At 33.7% G+C, this 15,996-nt stretch overlaps 1 protein-coding gene across 1 annotated transcript in view; it reads left to right on the top strand.

Moving 5' to 3' along the window:
• Positions 1-15,996, top strand: part of LRPPRC (leucine rich pentatricopeptide repeat containing) — a 93,760-nt gene that overhangs the window by 39,150 nt on the left and 38,614 nt on the right. Inside the window, exons 17-25 of the mRNA XM_032497422.1 lie at positions 967-1,073; positions 1,299-1,376; positions 1,704-1,748; positions 2,093-2,206; positions 3,220-3,350; positions 4,070-4,155; positions 5,571-5,778; positions 13,643-13,767; positions 14,244-14,350. Of these exons, the coding sequence (XP_032353313.1) occupies positions 967-1,073; positions 1,299-1,376; positions 1,704-1,748; positions 2,093-2,206; positions 3,220-3,350; positions 4,070-4,155; positions 5,571-5,778; positions 13,643-13,767; positions 14,244-14,350 (1,001 nt within the window). The remainder of the gene's footprint in view (positions 1-966; positions 1,074-1,298; positions 1,377-1,703; positions 1,749-2,092; positions 2,207-3,219; positions 3,351-4,069; positions 4,156-5,570; positions 5,779-13,642; positions 13,768-14,243; positions 14,351-15,996) is intronic.

The raw sequence follows: 15,996 nt of genomic DNA, 5'->3' as shown, positions 1-15,996 counted from the left end.
ATTTGAAAACATTTGATTATAAATCTTTATATTGCTAACCACAGCATTTTGAGATCTATGAGTTGTTTGGTTTTATCATAATTATTTTTTTTAAAGACAGAGTTGGGGGCAGTTTCTTTTTAGATATTGAAGAAATGCTTCTTATAGCACCTATCAAAATAAGCTTAACAGTCAGTAATCCTTAGTGTTTGTGAGTTTTTAGTGTTTTTGCAGGTGTAATTTAAACATACAAAGCAATAAAGAGGTCTTTCCACTTAAATATAATTTATTACCCAAAGTACATTATTTTGACATTTAATAATTTTTGTTTTCATATAATAAAGCCTAGACTATAGGGTTTTCTGTAAGAAGGTACCCGGTACCCTTCTTAAAAGTTCAAATTTTTCTGTCCTAGATTAACACATGGCCCTATATATTTTATGCTTGAATGCATAGGAAAATTACTGTTGTTACAAAGCATCTTTGTTAATCTTGGTTGTTCATTGGCTAATAGGCAGCTCTCCACAGGATTACTGTATCTGCTTATTAAAATTATTTAACTTTCTATACTCAACATTTAACAATACTCTAATTTTATGTGTTTCCCTAAATATTGCCCACCAAAAAATTAGTATAGAAATGTACACAAGGCATTTATTCTCACTCTTTGTGATTTGGACAGGAAAGGGGTAAGGCCTTGGGCAGGACCACTTCTGTCACAGAGTGGTGGAAAAAAATAGATTGAAGTAAGATTCTGTACTGAAAAGCTGTCACTCGGTCTGAAAATAATTAATATTCCTTTCACTCACCAGTTAGATATGTGCTCCCAAACCACATAATCTCTATGCCTCAGTGATCATTGTTGCCATTTCAGAGCCTCTCATCAGGGTGACATCTCACACCAAAATGATTTCTTATAAATTAATCTTGATAACATGACAGTCTCAGTAATTTTAGTGGAATGCTTTCTCTTGTTTTTTTCCACAGAAGCTGTTGGCTATTTTCTTTATAACTTGATTGACAGCATGAGTGACTCAGAGGTACAGGCCAAGGAGGAGCGTTTGAGACAATACTTCCATCAGCTGAAGGAGATGGTACCATTTCATTTTTTGCTATATAATGCCTGTCCTGCCTGACATGTATCTATTAGATTTGAAATTGCTGCTTTTACGTACAACCAGACCACTTCTCAATGACATACACGAGTTGGAGACTTAAATTATGTCTGAGATAATTTGTTAGACAAATTTCAGTTTGGTTGTCTACAACTTAGGGTTGTTTGTTTTGTTTTGTTTTTTTTCTCCCTTCACTTTGCACAGAACGTAAAAATTCCTGAGAATATCTACAGAGGCATCCGTAATCTACTGGATAGCTACCATGTTCCTGAATTGATTAAGGTGTGTGTGAAATTGTAATCAACTTTTTAAAATGCTTAATTTTAAAATTTTATTTAAACATGATGCTTTTGGCCAAAAGTTTATTTAAATGACAACCTGTAAAACAAGGCTTTTCATTGATTGTTGGTAAATGCTGTTTATATATTGAAGGATATGTTTTAAATATTTATTACAGTGGTTAATAAAGTATAAACAGCATTTCTGGAAAATTTTGGAAAGGTGGGAAAATAGCAGTAAAAATGAGACGAGACTTTCAAAATTTGCTTTGTACATTTGCTAATATATTTTCCACGTGTTTTCTAATTCGGATTTAAATCCTAATTTTAGGATGTTAATATGTTGGTTGAAAGAGAGAAGACAGATGCTCAAAAAGTAAGTAGGCTTTCTGAGTAGATTTTACATGCTATAATAAGTGCATTTAACGTGAATTCTTATAGACTTATGTTCTTATGAAACCTAGCATTTTTATCATCAGTATACCTCCAAGAAGTTGGTGAAAGCCATTTCCCACCTCAGAAAAATCAACATATCTAAGAAATTTGCATTTAATCTAGGAGCTTTATAAACCCCTGGAGTCCATCCACAGATACCCAGATTAATATCTTTGATAGCATTTATGACATTTAGGAAAGGTCAGTTTAAAGACAAGGAGAGACAAAGAGTGCATGAGATTTATAGTAAATTTCTTTCCTTCTTTTTTCTTCCCATTTCTGTAGACTACACAGTTTACATCATCTCATTTGGAGTCTAAACTTGAACAACTAAAAGCCAAAAATCAACCTATAGGAGATGTCCTAAAGCAACTCATATTAATGCTTTGTTCAGAAGAGGTAACCTTTGTTTAAATATTTCAAATATGCTATTAAGGTAAAAAATTCTTTGTAGGTAAAAGTAAGCAAAGTTAAATATAATATTTATGATTTTTACAGTTGATTATTATACATCATGTCTGTGAAGAATGCAATTAAATGAAAGGTTAACTAATTTTAGCTACACCTTGAATGGCATGTTTTCGGGTTGCTGTAGTTTGTTTATGATAATCTGCAAAGTGAATGATAGTAACAGCCGTGATAGGTTTATCATACATGCCAAATGTCCTTTCAAGCCATGGCTCCGGTCTCTTGTATCTAGATTGTCAAGCAACTGATACATGCAGTAGTCATTTGCAAGTCAAATATTACTAGGTTGTTAATGCAGGGATTGAAATTCCATTTTCCTGCTGGAAAAAAGCTCTTTCTGAGATAAAGGGTCTCTTGCCTTTTTTCAGCAGGCGTCCAGCTGTACTTTGTGTTCATTTTAGTGTGTGTCTACAATTTGTGGTATAGCACTAGACTTTTCCAGTTTCTAGTTCAGTATCATTTGGTTGTATGCCTGTGTTTTTAGGGGGGAAAAAATACAACTGATTTTAAGGTTATAATATGGTACTGTTAAATTCTAAAATATTTCTTCACATTACTTGAATATTAAATTAGACTGTGAGGAACTTTGCAATGATATATTTTTCTGAGCATGAAAATTGGACTGTGAGTGAGGGCTGACTTGGTATGCATTTAATCTGGAAGTCTTTTTTATAATATGGTACCCAAATCTAAAACATCAAATTTGGCATAGTGGTGTGTTTTGCCTTACAGATAACAAATCTTTTAAACCCTACATATATGGCTTTCCTGCTTTTTAAAAGGCAAATAAAAATACCAGAAAGCAAGGTGAAGTTAATAACATGAATCCATTTATGTTAAAAGTACTATTAACTTTTTTTTACACCCCAAACATTGAAACTAGACATTTCACATTTTTACTTTTATATTCATATCTTACTATTCACCTCTATCCTTTATTTTAGAACATGCAAAAAGCTCTTGAATTGAAAGCAAAATATGAATCGGACATGGTTGTCGGTGGCTATGCATCTTTAATAAATTTGTGCTGTCGACATGATAATGCAGAAGATGCACTGAACCTGAAACGAGAATTGTGAGTACTCGGCTCTGAAGCAAATCATCAGCATTTATGCTGATACACAGTTCTTGATGGATCATGTAGATTGAATCCTACTTGCATATAATGTAGCTTTTAAAAATTCTTTTTTGTCAGCATTTTTGAAATTTCATACTGTAAGACTCGGATTAATTATGGCTTGTTTTCAGCAAGGAGCCTTTGTGTAAGTATGATAAAGCATTCTGTTCCTTAAAGCCAAGATTTTTTCCCAACAGTTACACAACTGCATATTAGAACAGTGGTGATGGTAACTGTTTTATAAGGCTTGTTAAACAGTCCCCTGTCTATACTGTGGTGTAAGCAAAATTCTGTCCATTTCTCAAGTATCTTTGGTTTCCTATCCTGATAGATTTACCAAATAAAAATATGTCTTTTTGGGTATTTTGGTATTCATTACAAAGTTCGAATCACCTTAAATGCCATGAAGCAGGAGAGTTTCTTCATGAGTATCACTTACAGATCGAAAGATGCAATATATATGTAATGTTATACTTTTTCTTCTTTTGTCGCTTTGAATATAATTACATATGAATTTGTATATGGCTTCAAAAATAAACCTCAACTGAAATGTAGAGGCCAATGATAATAGCAACCCAGGTTGACTGTTGAGTTTTTGAAAAGTGATCAAGTGGCTATTGCAGTCCTTTTCAGTTAACCAATTTCTGACATAATACAAATGTGGCTTTAATTTTTAGTGACCGTTTAGATTCGTCTGCCGTCCTTGACACCGGCAAGTATGTAGCACTTGTAAGAGTATTGGGAAAACATGGCAAGCTCCAAGGTAAGCATCAGCACATAAAGGAAATACGTGATGCAAGTATCTTGCCACTGCAGTAACATGTGAATTGATATTAATGGTATATCATGTCCTTCAGAGTGCTTGAACACTTTGCATACAAATTTGCATGTGAATCCAACCAGAGCTGCATGGACAGTGTAGGCCATTAGTTTTAATGGATTGGCAAGCTTGTCATTTACATTTGCACAGCTCAGTGCTTTTTGCATTTCTGCAGCTAGTTTTTATTAGCATTGCTGTTTGGACTGAGTTTGAAGATCATGACTTATGGCACAATTTGCTTATATGCCTGCACTAATGGCTTTGTTTTTGCTTAAGAACGTCAGAAGGCTGAACATAAAACCTATAAACATAGCCTTTATTTCAGAATATGAATTTTGCAGGAGTCTTTGTCTTAACTTTTAATAACATTAGCAAAATGTATACTCTAATAAGTTTTTACTTAGAAAAGTTTGCAGGGAGAGCCTAGCTGACGTATAGTTGATATGCATACTCCAGTTTTCTCATTGTTGAGATAATGCTAAGCCTAACATAATTAATTACACTTGATAATATATTCTTACTATTTGATCATTTCTTCAGTTTCTCATTGGGCTTTATATTTGAAACTGTTTTTCTTTAGCTTTCCTCTCTTTGTGCCTAGAGAAGATTAAAAAAATTTATAGTGAAAAGTGTATGGAGAAAATACTTGATTTGAACATTGAATTTTTTCCTTGGAAGCCTTGCTAACACAGAAAACTCTTTATAAAGATTAGCCTGCTTTTTAAAAATCACTTTCTGTAAAGCGGTCAAAACATTCTGTCTGTGCAATAATTAAGAACAACATTATAAAAATGCACTTATTCCATACCCTAAAATGTTTGTTTCTGCCTTCCTAATGAAGCTTAATGAATCTAATGTATTAACATGCAGTCTTTTGGAAAGCTTTCATTGGCTCTGCTTGGCTAATTAGTATCGACATAGCAAACAGGCCCTATCGGTATCAGACCATTAGTCTGGCTGTATATACAGTGTAAACACATCTTTATTATCTGGCCTCCTGACAAGCCATCTGCTGAAGAAACAATGGTGTGATTTAGCAGATGTTAGCTCTGAACGATAAAAGCATCCATTTAGGAGGATCTTGCAGCTATAGGGCAGACCGTACAGGGTTATGCGGTGCAGAGTGGGCACACAGTCCCTATCTATAATTTGTAGTCAAAGTTGCAGGGAAATGATAAAACCATGCTATTGTGGATTTATAATTGTAGTCTCGTTTAGAAATGCAAGTAGTAATTAACTTGAAATCGGCATTATACACTAGAATTTACATTCCTGCTGGGCTTGAAATGCTGTTTTAATAGCAGTTTGTTTTCCCTACATGAAATTACCTAAGGGTCTTTTGTGCTACTTCATTGTAGATGCTATTAACATTCTAAAGGAGATGAAAGAGAAGGATGTTCTTATCAAAGATGCAACAGTCTTGTCCTTTTTCCACATCCTAAATGGCGCAGCTTTAAGAGGTGAAACTGAAACAGTAAAACAGTTGCATGAAGCCATCGTGACTCTAGGGTTAGCGAAACCAACCACCACCTTAACTTCCCCATTGGTCACCCTATATCTGGAAAAGTAAGTTAATTGAATTTTGAATTTTAAATGTTGGCATTAAAAGAATGAATCTAATCACTTGGGGATTATGCTTTGTAAATACTCGGTGCTGCGGAAGCCTTGGAGGTTATTTGCCACAGAATAAGAAGACTTACATGGAGTAGGTGACCTTTAAAATCACCAGTGCCCTGTGGTCCTGTGGACTTCTCAACGGAGTGGTCTATGGTGATTTTTTTTGTGTGTGTGAGGATGTGATGCTATTACTTGAAATCAAATCTAGTTTTTCCCAGTTTTGAGCCTAATAAGTGCTAATTATTAATAAATGTAAGAAAGAAGGATTCTCTGTGGCTTTTGATTGTGCTTCATGACTGTTATTCAGGTAATAATGTAGCAGTGTTTCTTCAGTGCTCCTTTTCTCTGTATAGTATTTTAGTTGCATGTACCAATACAGTAGTTATTTAGCTTTGGTAAACACTGTAGAAGTTGTCTCTATCTTGTGGGAAGAGGATGAATTTTGTTGATAGGGTAACATTTACTGAGTTTGAACATTTTTACACTTGGAATGTTCATGTCGGTGCCTAATATAAGGTATTTTTCAATGCAGATCAGGAAATCAACCTACTGTCTTACAATGAGTGAAACATTTTAGTAAGATAATGAAGCACCCTTTATTATCTTCTTTTCCTCTTGCATTTGTTTTTCTCTTCTGTTTTTTAAAATTTCTTAGCCCTTACCTCTTTGTCATTTTTTTCTATGGCTTAATGCAGTTTTAATCTGCTTATTTCATGATTGGGATTTTCTGATTTTTGTATGGATGTTGTCCTATCAATTCCAGAAGAAAAGTAAAAGATCTGTCTTAACAGTTAAAATATTTCCCCCAAATTTCTAGTGGTTTTTCTTTATTACGGGGTATAATCAATTGAATATAATGAATGATTTAGTATTTAAAATGTGGAATAAAAACCATCTCTTTTAACTAACTCTGTGTTAGGAAATATGTGTATACACACATATATTTATATCCACACACACGTTTTATGAAATAACTTTTTTGCCATCCAATCAAGAAACAGTTTATCAAGTTAGACGATTGGCCAAATTTTAACCTCCACAATCTCAGCATTACATCCTTTTAAAGAAATAGTGATTCAAACAATTACTGTGTTATTGAGTTCTCATGTTCACAGCCAACTTTATATAGAAATCCTATAATTAATATGCTTCCTCCTAGAATTTTTTTGATTGTTTAAAAGACCCATCTCTGCAAATTGCATGTAGAGCTCTGCATGCGGATTTGAAAGAAATGGGCCCAGTGCCCAGAAGAATTAGGCCCTCCTCCACCACTGAGCAAAAATAAAATAATTAACAATGAAAATGAGGCCATGGTAGAAAAGTACCTTACAAATAGAAATACTTTGAAGACAGAGGAAATACAGAAGTTTTCTGAAAGAGGTCTGCAGATGGGGCTCATGAACCAAGGGAAGATGGAAATAGCATGGGATTCAGATGTTAACCTGGAGCATGCTCTGTGCTTCTGATTTTATAGTATAGTCAGATTTGTGTCTCAGTAAAATTTGACTGTCCCTGTTAATTGGGCTAGAAAAATCTAAATTCATATCTTTTATGATTTTTTTTTAACTACTTTCAGATACAAAGAGAAATCATTTACCTTCTATTTTTATCTGCCTGGGTTTGGTTTGGTTTTTTGTTTTTACTCTCTTTGCTTTGGCAGAGGCAGTCTCCATGACAAGATCTTCTTGTTTCATCTGTCATAATAAAAAGGTTTGGTTGACTCTTTCAGAGTTGGGAGAATAATAAAAAGCAGGTAAAGGAGACTTCATGTTTTGTGGAAAATGGTGGTAGTACTCCTAGTTGGGGCTAAGTTGGAGGAAAACAGTGACTTTGAAACTTTTTTTCAGTTGTGTTTTCCCCAACTGATGGACGATAGCCAATTAGTACAGAATCATGACAAGTGCAGTACTAGAATTAGCTACACTAGCCTGCCAAAAAGCCCACGTGTGTTTGATTTGATTAGATATGTTTAATCTTCAATAATATCACGTAATTGGCCTCAGCAGGTTTGAGCTCATCTGGGGAATGAAGTAAAATTACGAGAAACATTTCAGAACATTGCACAAAATCTTCATAGTTTCAAAGGCAAGCATCCTTTTGGAAAGTCATTGCAAGACTCTGAAGAGGCTATCACTTACATACTGTAATTCTGGAACAGATCTATGAGGTTGAATTCCTTACAAAGAGGATCTATTTAAGATTCAATAGATCTTAATTTTGGACTGACTTTTCCAGCATTAGATAAAACATAGAAGAAATTTAATACTGTGTCTGTTACTTGTATAAAAAGCTTTATAGGTATGAAAAATAATACACATTTTGTTTTTATTCATTTGCCAAGGGAAACCCAAAATAATAACAGATTTGCAAGATTATGGAGAAGTTACTAAAGTGAAAAGTGACCTGCTTCTATATTATCAAAATAGTAACTTGCATTGAGCAGAGAGAAATATGCCAAATTGAACAATATTTCCTTGTGTTCTATTGACACTGAGATTGTTCTGTAAGCCACATGTCTACATGTTGTCCACATCAATGTTAAACATTTTCTTTTGTAACTACTTAAAAAAATTTTTTTTAATTGAAATCATGCCTGATCCTGAAAGATGACCTGGATCTTCCATATTAAGGAAGAAAGAAACGCTTTAACATAGGTTAAAAGAGCTTTTGATTAGTCTTTATGCTATGGTAAAGGAAATGAAATTAATGAAATCTGGGCCATTAGTTTTAAAGGCATAGAAATTTGTATAATGCAGTTTCAGATTCACTTGTTTTATAACTGATCTATTTTGGTTTCATTGCCTGTGAAAAATATCTGAAGCTGTTTTAACTGGATTATTTAGTGCAAATGATCAAAGAAGCTTTAATTTCTGCTTTCCATTAAGGATTTTTCTGTGCTGATTTGTGCTATAATCTGTGTATGCCCACATGCATTTCATTTAAGTGAATCATGGACTTTGTACATATAATCCTCCCCGAACTCTTGCTAAGTTAATCTTGAGTTCTTCATAAAGGTCACAATTTCTGTAAGACGAACCTATAACAATATGTTTTAAAAACTCACTGTGACACTTTAATGTGTTACAGAAGTGGGAAATATACTTTTTAAAATGTTGGTTATTCTGTCATATATACACCCGTTCAATTTTGGCATCTTCATTTGTACTAGATACTTTTATTATTTATGGGAATGCTACTTCTAGAGTAAAACTCTTCATGTGCTGAAAGGAAATTAAGGAGGTTTGGCTCTTTTACTCCATTATTGCAATTAAGAACTTAGCATCATCAGCGCCAAAGGACAAAAAGTGGTTCATTTGCCCTAGGGGGACAGGACAGTGATAAGATGATTTTTCTTCAAGGATCATTGGGTCGTAATTAAGTTACATTCATGGCTATTGCTTTTTGAAGGATGATTGGTAAATGACAGGCTTCATGTGCTTAGTACGGACAGTGTTCAGTAGGGTTTTTTCTCCCTCTGTCAGAAAATCCTGTTGAGCCTGATAATGTAAATGTGGCATTTTATTCTGAACAAAAGAGCAGGGAAATGAGCTATCTTGTCTAATCATTCAGTTGTTTAACACCGACTTCCAGTTTAGACTCAATTGGCTGGAAAGCACTTGACATGTGAAGTTAGTGCTGTTCGGAACGCATGTTTGAGTAAATTTTAAAGTAAGTGACAGCTAAATTGTACCTAGGGAAATTACAAAGCCTTCAACAGTTAATTTTTTGGGGAGGATTAGTTGTAATTGCAACACCAGTCTCCTTGAAGATTCCTCATTTATAGATGATGAACAGAAAAAAAAAATGTAGCTTTTTCAAGGGCTGGTTCTCTTAACAGAATAATTTTTCTGAAGTCTGTGGTTCCTCCTGAATTGATTTCTTTCCACACTGAACATCTGCCTAAGATTTATAGAATAGTCAGGTTTTAGACCTGTGAGGGTTCTTTTTCCCCTCCTTCCCTTGTTTTAAACTTTTTTCTCCCTCAAAGCTCCTCTTTTCTCTAGTGATTTCAGATGTTAAGAGCTTTTCAGTCAGTAAGCCCTTTAAGTAAATTGCCACTTCACTAACACTTTATGCATAATGTTGAAGCACTTTAAACCAATTAAACATCAATATTTGTCACTTAAAATTTTTGATTAAATTAAGCATGCGCGCTGCATTGGAAAGTTTTTTTTTACTGTAAGTAAGGAGACTAAGTTTAAAGCTACTGGTAGGTAAACAAATGGTTGTCACTGGTTGTTCTTCTAACAGTTCTAGATTGTATGACGCACATTGGTGATTTTTACGGTTATGTATAAAGGAATTTGAGTTAGGAGGGCTTTGTGTCCTGATACCTTTAAATAGATATTTTTATGATCAGTGGGAGCCTCAAAATAAATGTTATGTCCATTGTTTGTTTTTCTGTCAATGACATTGTAAAGCATAGTTTCATTTCATAATAAGGACTAAACAGGAGGGAACATGAGATTTACCATATGAGCTTCAAGCTTACCTTTCTGCATGTTCCTCCTGATGATGATACAGAGTTACAGTTTGTAGTAATTTTATAAATGGTTGTGTTCCCTTAAAAAGTAAAGTAGAAATTCTAGAATGAATTTTAATATGACCCAAGTGAATCTATTAAGGTTAATGAATAAAACTCTTTTAAGTGTTAAAAGTACTTACTGGACTCAGCCTATTATATATATATAATATACATATATATATGTGTTCTTAAGATTTAGAGTTATAGTCTTCCTTTCCTCTGTTCTGTTTTTATTTCATTGGCTCACAGAATATTGATAAAGTTTATGTTGAGTTAATTAGCATTTATCAAAAATAGTTTTTAAATGATTATTTACTTTTTATTAGCATATGTAGTTTTATTCATTAAAATTTCTTTCTATATTTCACTGAAATATTTTTTGGAGGTCTAGTCATTGAAAATATCACAATGGATTTTTCTTAGGTAATATGTTATAGAGTTGATTTTCATTTAGTATTATTTGAGGTTTGTGAAAGCAGTGGCTAAATTTTTATTAGGACTGGACTTTTAAACATTTGTGACCCATTTGTATATAAAGCTTTAGGAATTATGTATGTATACTGAAATGAGCATGGAATTAGTTTTGAGTCCAGAATTAATGTTATCAACAAGATTTATTGAAAGGATTATTGTTATTTTAAGGTGGGGTTTTAAATCTGTTTTAGTGTTTTAAAGTGTACATAGGAAATCACAGAATCATTTTAGGTCACAGAAATTAGAATTACACTGATTGATAAAGTCTTGTCTTGCATTTTGGGTAGAAAGCAGTTTCTACCTTTTTCCCTTTGATATTTTGCTGTACTTAGTGATTTCATCCTGCCCAGTAAAAGTGATTTTCATGTGATGATTTTCTCTTCTGGTGTGAAGCATTTGAGTTGACGAACTTAATAAGCCAAAGTTCATAGAACCTCACATTACAGTATTAAAGCTGGGAGGGAACCCAGAGGTTCTTGAGTTCAGCTGTTGTGATAATCTGCTTTTCATCGCCACTTCTCAAAATGTATCACATTACTGTAGCCTAGCTGCGAATAGTACCTATCAGTTGGGATTGAAATTCAGAAGTCCTGTACATATGCAACTATTTTCATAGCAATGTGAATTTTAGATACTTTCTAGTATTTTTCATTTCCATTACCCAGAGTTTTCAAGCTTTAACAGAAAGATTAATGATGACATCAAATTATATGAGGAATGGACATTTTTATCTCTTTTTATAGTAACATGATCCAACCAGCCACAGATCAGAATGTAGATAATAGGGATTGAAAAGAAATGACTAGTTATTAGTTCATTTCTATCATCAGTACACTTTATATGAAATGTTTCATTATAGATTTCTAATTCATTTTGTTGGCAACTTGGGAGCAGTAACGTTGTTACTTAAAATTACTAACAAATATATGAATTGTTTCCATTTTGCTATTCGTGTCTTTTCTGTTGTTTTTCTGAGCATGTATAATCTTCAGAAGCATATATTTGGAGACCAGAGACGATTAACATGTCTCTTTGATTGACAGAACAATTATTCATTCATTTATTGATAGCTTTGACATAATGTAGGGGAAATACAATTCTAGTTTGGGAATTGATCTGAAAAAGTAGATGTTATTGCTTTTTAAAAGTCAGTATGTGTTAGTTTTTCTTTTAAAAATATTTTGGTAGTTTTCCATTAAATGGAATTGTGGAAAGGTAATAACTGAACTTGTGTCTGAAGCAAGGAAAAATACTGATTATATAAAGCTTTATATCATATGTGGTAGCTACTGTAGCATTTCTCTTGTATGACAGTAATCTAGCCTGCAACATCTACTTGCAGTTTTGAAATTAACCTGTAATTTAGTCTTCACCCCAAATGACAAAAATTCAAATGACTCTGTGGGGTGCCAGAAGATGCACTGTAAACAGGGCTTAGTAAGAGGATAAGGTAGAGTTCCATCAGGATAGGCTCATTTTCACTATGTCAGTATTATTGCCATGAAATTAATGCTTCTTCATGGTATTTTACTTTTTAGTACAGTTTAAAATCTTAATCTAGATAAAATAGTAATTCAATCTAGGGCAACATAACATTTGTATAATGAACCAAAATGTTAGGGCTTCAGTGGAAAATTTTAAAAGGCTTTCTTCCTTTTGAAAACTATTGCGTGTGTGAGAGAAATTTGTTTTCTCCCCAAAGATTATCACCACTGTCACTAGTTGTACGTTGGTCCATGCCTCTAACCATGCTTCTTTTTTAAAAAATATATTTCATACTGTCTTCTCAAAAACTTTAATTTTTTATTCCATATTGTGCCGCCTTATCAGGTTAAATAAACAACAGTGCCTTTAAGAGAGCATAAAGTATAATTAGATGGACTCTGCTGAAAGTGAGAAGTCCAGGGTCCTGATGGCAGAGCCTTCCCTAGTAGTCTTGGCTAATCAGTCAAGTCTCTAGATGCCTTAATTGCCTCATTATTTAAAAATAAAGGAAGGTGGCATGTAGAATTGGATCACATCATCTCTACAGCTTTTCCAAGGTCTCATACAGTCATTTTCCATTTAAAATGAAAAAGTAGTTTTTGAGGACCCACAGGAATGTATTTTCCACACTCTGTTTAAGAAACTTACTTAATGAAAATATCTTTTTATTTTAATGAACCGCATAAGAGAAACTTTGACTTTATAATTGGAAATTTTTAAAAGCTTACCCTCTAATGAAAAACTTTAAGAGTTCTCTAAGAATTCACCGAATGTAAGAATATCTTAGTTTAGCTATAGTAAGTTTCTGTGTATGTGAATCCTGAAGTTATTTCCTCCTTATCTGGAGAAGCAGCACTATGGAAATATGATGAGGAAGGTGAAAAGCTTGAAAATTCTGTAATGGCTATTGATGGGCATTTAATAAAGTTTCCCAAATCTGGAATTATTGAGAACCATAAACACATAGAAGTGGTTGGAAAAAATATTTGACAGTAATCCTTGTTTTTAGAAATAATGCATTCTTATAGCAACTTATGTGTCATCTCAGAGAATGCCTTCACTTTTTGAACTTTTTAAAAAGTGCCATTTAGCAAGTAAAATAATAAAAGATGAAGCAGGGAAAACAGAGAACCACTAATGATGTCTGAACTCTGAGCATTGATTTTTATATAAGATTGTTCCACCCCCCCATCCCCCACCCCCCACATTTTGGCTTTGTGATTTTCTACCTTAAATAAAGCTCAGCTTACATTTTGACAGGTCATTGTGTATCTCTCTAAACTAAATTACATATATTTCATTCATTGTTAATATTTTGATGTTTCTAAGAGATGACTTACCTACTGCTCTCGAAGTCACCCTTGACTGCTATGAAAAGTATAAAGTACTACCAAGGATTCATGATGTCTTATGTAAACTGATAGAGAAAGGCGAGACTGATCTAATTCAGAAAGGTGAGTCACCTTCTAATATTTTAATGTTGGTTTTCTCTTTTCCCCTTATTTAATCTTAATGCTGTGAAGAGAAAATTTAACAGGAAGGCAAGCACATCTAGAGAAACTTTGTTATATTTCTAAGTTGAAAAGAAAAATTTCCAGTAACCACTTTTTTAATACTATAAATGTCCCTGATTTTAGTAACTGTTCATTGTGAAAAGTTGCCCCTCTTATTTTTGGCTCCACTTGGTGATTTGTCTTTATGAGGATTTTTACCCTTCTCACCAGTTCTCTTTGAAGCTAGTCAGAGGTACTTAATGTCATGAGTGTATGCTGTTAGGTAAGCAGTGTGGCAGAAAATCGGTTGATAGAGCTGTAACCCTTAGGTTATTCTCAGTATTTGTTTTAAAGTTTTCTTGTGTTTATCTAGAACTCTTCTAGTGCTATTGTGTTTCTCTACATTTTTCTTCTAATAAACGTTCTTTCTTCTCTAGCAATGGACTTCGTGAGCCAAGAACAAGGTGAAATGACGATGCTCTATGATCTCTTCTTTGCCTTCCTACAAACAGGAAATTACAAGGAGGCCAAGAAGATCATTGAGGTATGGTTTTAACTACAATATTCTAATTGTGCAGCTATTTAGACTCTTAATTAGAATATATTTTTAAAATTTAACCTTTAATTACACTTGCTCTGATTCATGTTAATATAATTCAGTCCCAATAATGGGGGCCAGTGGGGGGAGATATGGCCAGCTTCTTTATTGTATGTAATTACAGTTCAGAAAAGGCCGCCTGGTTGTATATTGAATTTGTTTCTTCACTTAGTTAAATTCACTGTTATATATCAAAATGATATTTGCATATTAAATCTTGGGTTGTGGAACAATTAAATTAAACTGGCATTCCTGGGTGTAAAGTTGCTAATCCTCTTTGCCAAGGAATTCTTTGTTCTTAAAAGCAGTGGAATTTAATTTGCTGCAGACCATGCTCAGATTTATTTGTAATGCTTGTCTACAAGTTAATCAGCCAAACAAGTGCTGTCTGCAACTGTTTGGCATTTAATTTAAAATTTCTTCTTTTTTTTCACTATGGTAAGCAGCTTATGGGAAATGGTAGGTGACAAACCTGGGCTATTTAGGATTAGTATATTTTATCTAGACTTGATTGAAATTTTGCTTACTGAAATTGGTAAGTCAAAGGGCAACTATAAAGTCTGTCCAAACTGTGATTAATTTCACTATTAAACAACTCTGTGTTCACTAAAAAAAGAAATTTCACAGAAGAAGAACCCATCGCTTTAAGAAATATTACTTAATGTGATTAAAATAAATTTGTAAATATATCAGTAATCACATTTCTCCCAGATATACTTTGCTGTTACTCCGTATCTTTTTCCAAAAGTGCCAGTGGTGGACAAGACACAAAGGTGGTATTTGGCCTCCTTGTTTTTGTGTTGATGACTGCTTATCATGAAATGGAAAATACAGCTACACAATTCGGAAAATTATTAGTTTCTTTGGAAGTTTTATGAAAAAGGAGGACTGTGAAATTAATTCAGAGCATTCTTCTCTTTCTGTCTTACAACTCAGTCTATCCTCCTGTCAGAGGGAAGTGGGGCATGCTGTCTGTCTTGGACAGATGCTTCTGTAACTCAAGTAGTTCATTTGTATTTTCTAGAAAATGGCATAAATTCCCTCACTGAACGTGCACAGTGTATGTGCCTGAAAATGAGTTGCTGTCTGCCTGTTGAGTCCTGCTGCTCTGTCTGCATGGTCTCAGTATTAGTAGGCACTGATCAGAGCAGAAATCAAGCTCAAGTATTCAGATGATAGTGATTAGAGGTTCTCCAATAGGAAATCATGCTCTTCTCTTTGTGTAGTAAGCAACACTTAGTAGGAAGAACCAAAGGCATAAGAGTGAGTTCTCCTTTTGTCATCGACTTGCTAGTGTGATAGTGGACAAGTTGCTAAACCTTTCTGAGCTTCCTCATGTATAAAAGGGAATGTAGTATCTGTCTTTAAGATTCAATCACGTAATGCATGTAAAGCAGCTTGCATGTTTCCTGGATTATGGTGGCAATAATATTAATTCTCTTTGCCTCTTACAGGTAGGGATTGTGTTGTCTTTTTAACCCCATGTAATTCACAATATGACACTTAGCATAAAGTACATGCTTGTCACACGAATAGGCAAGAGAAGACTGCCTTTTAATTACTTTAAGTCTCTGCCAATGTACAGCATCATT

This window comes from Camelus ferus, chromosome 15, assembly GCF_009834535.1.
Source record: "Camelus ferus isolate YT-003-E chromosome 15, BCGSAC_Cfer_1.0, whole genome shotgun sequence".
NCBI classification, from domain to species: domain Eukaryota; kingdom Metazoa; phylum Chordata; class Mammalia; order Artiodactyla; family Camelidae; genus Camelus; species Camelus ferus.
This window is presented reverse-complemented; position numbering and strand designations above follow the sequence as displayed.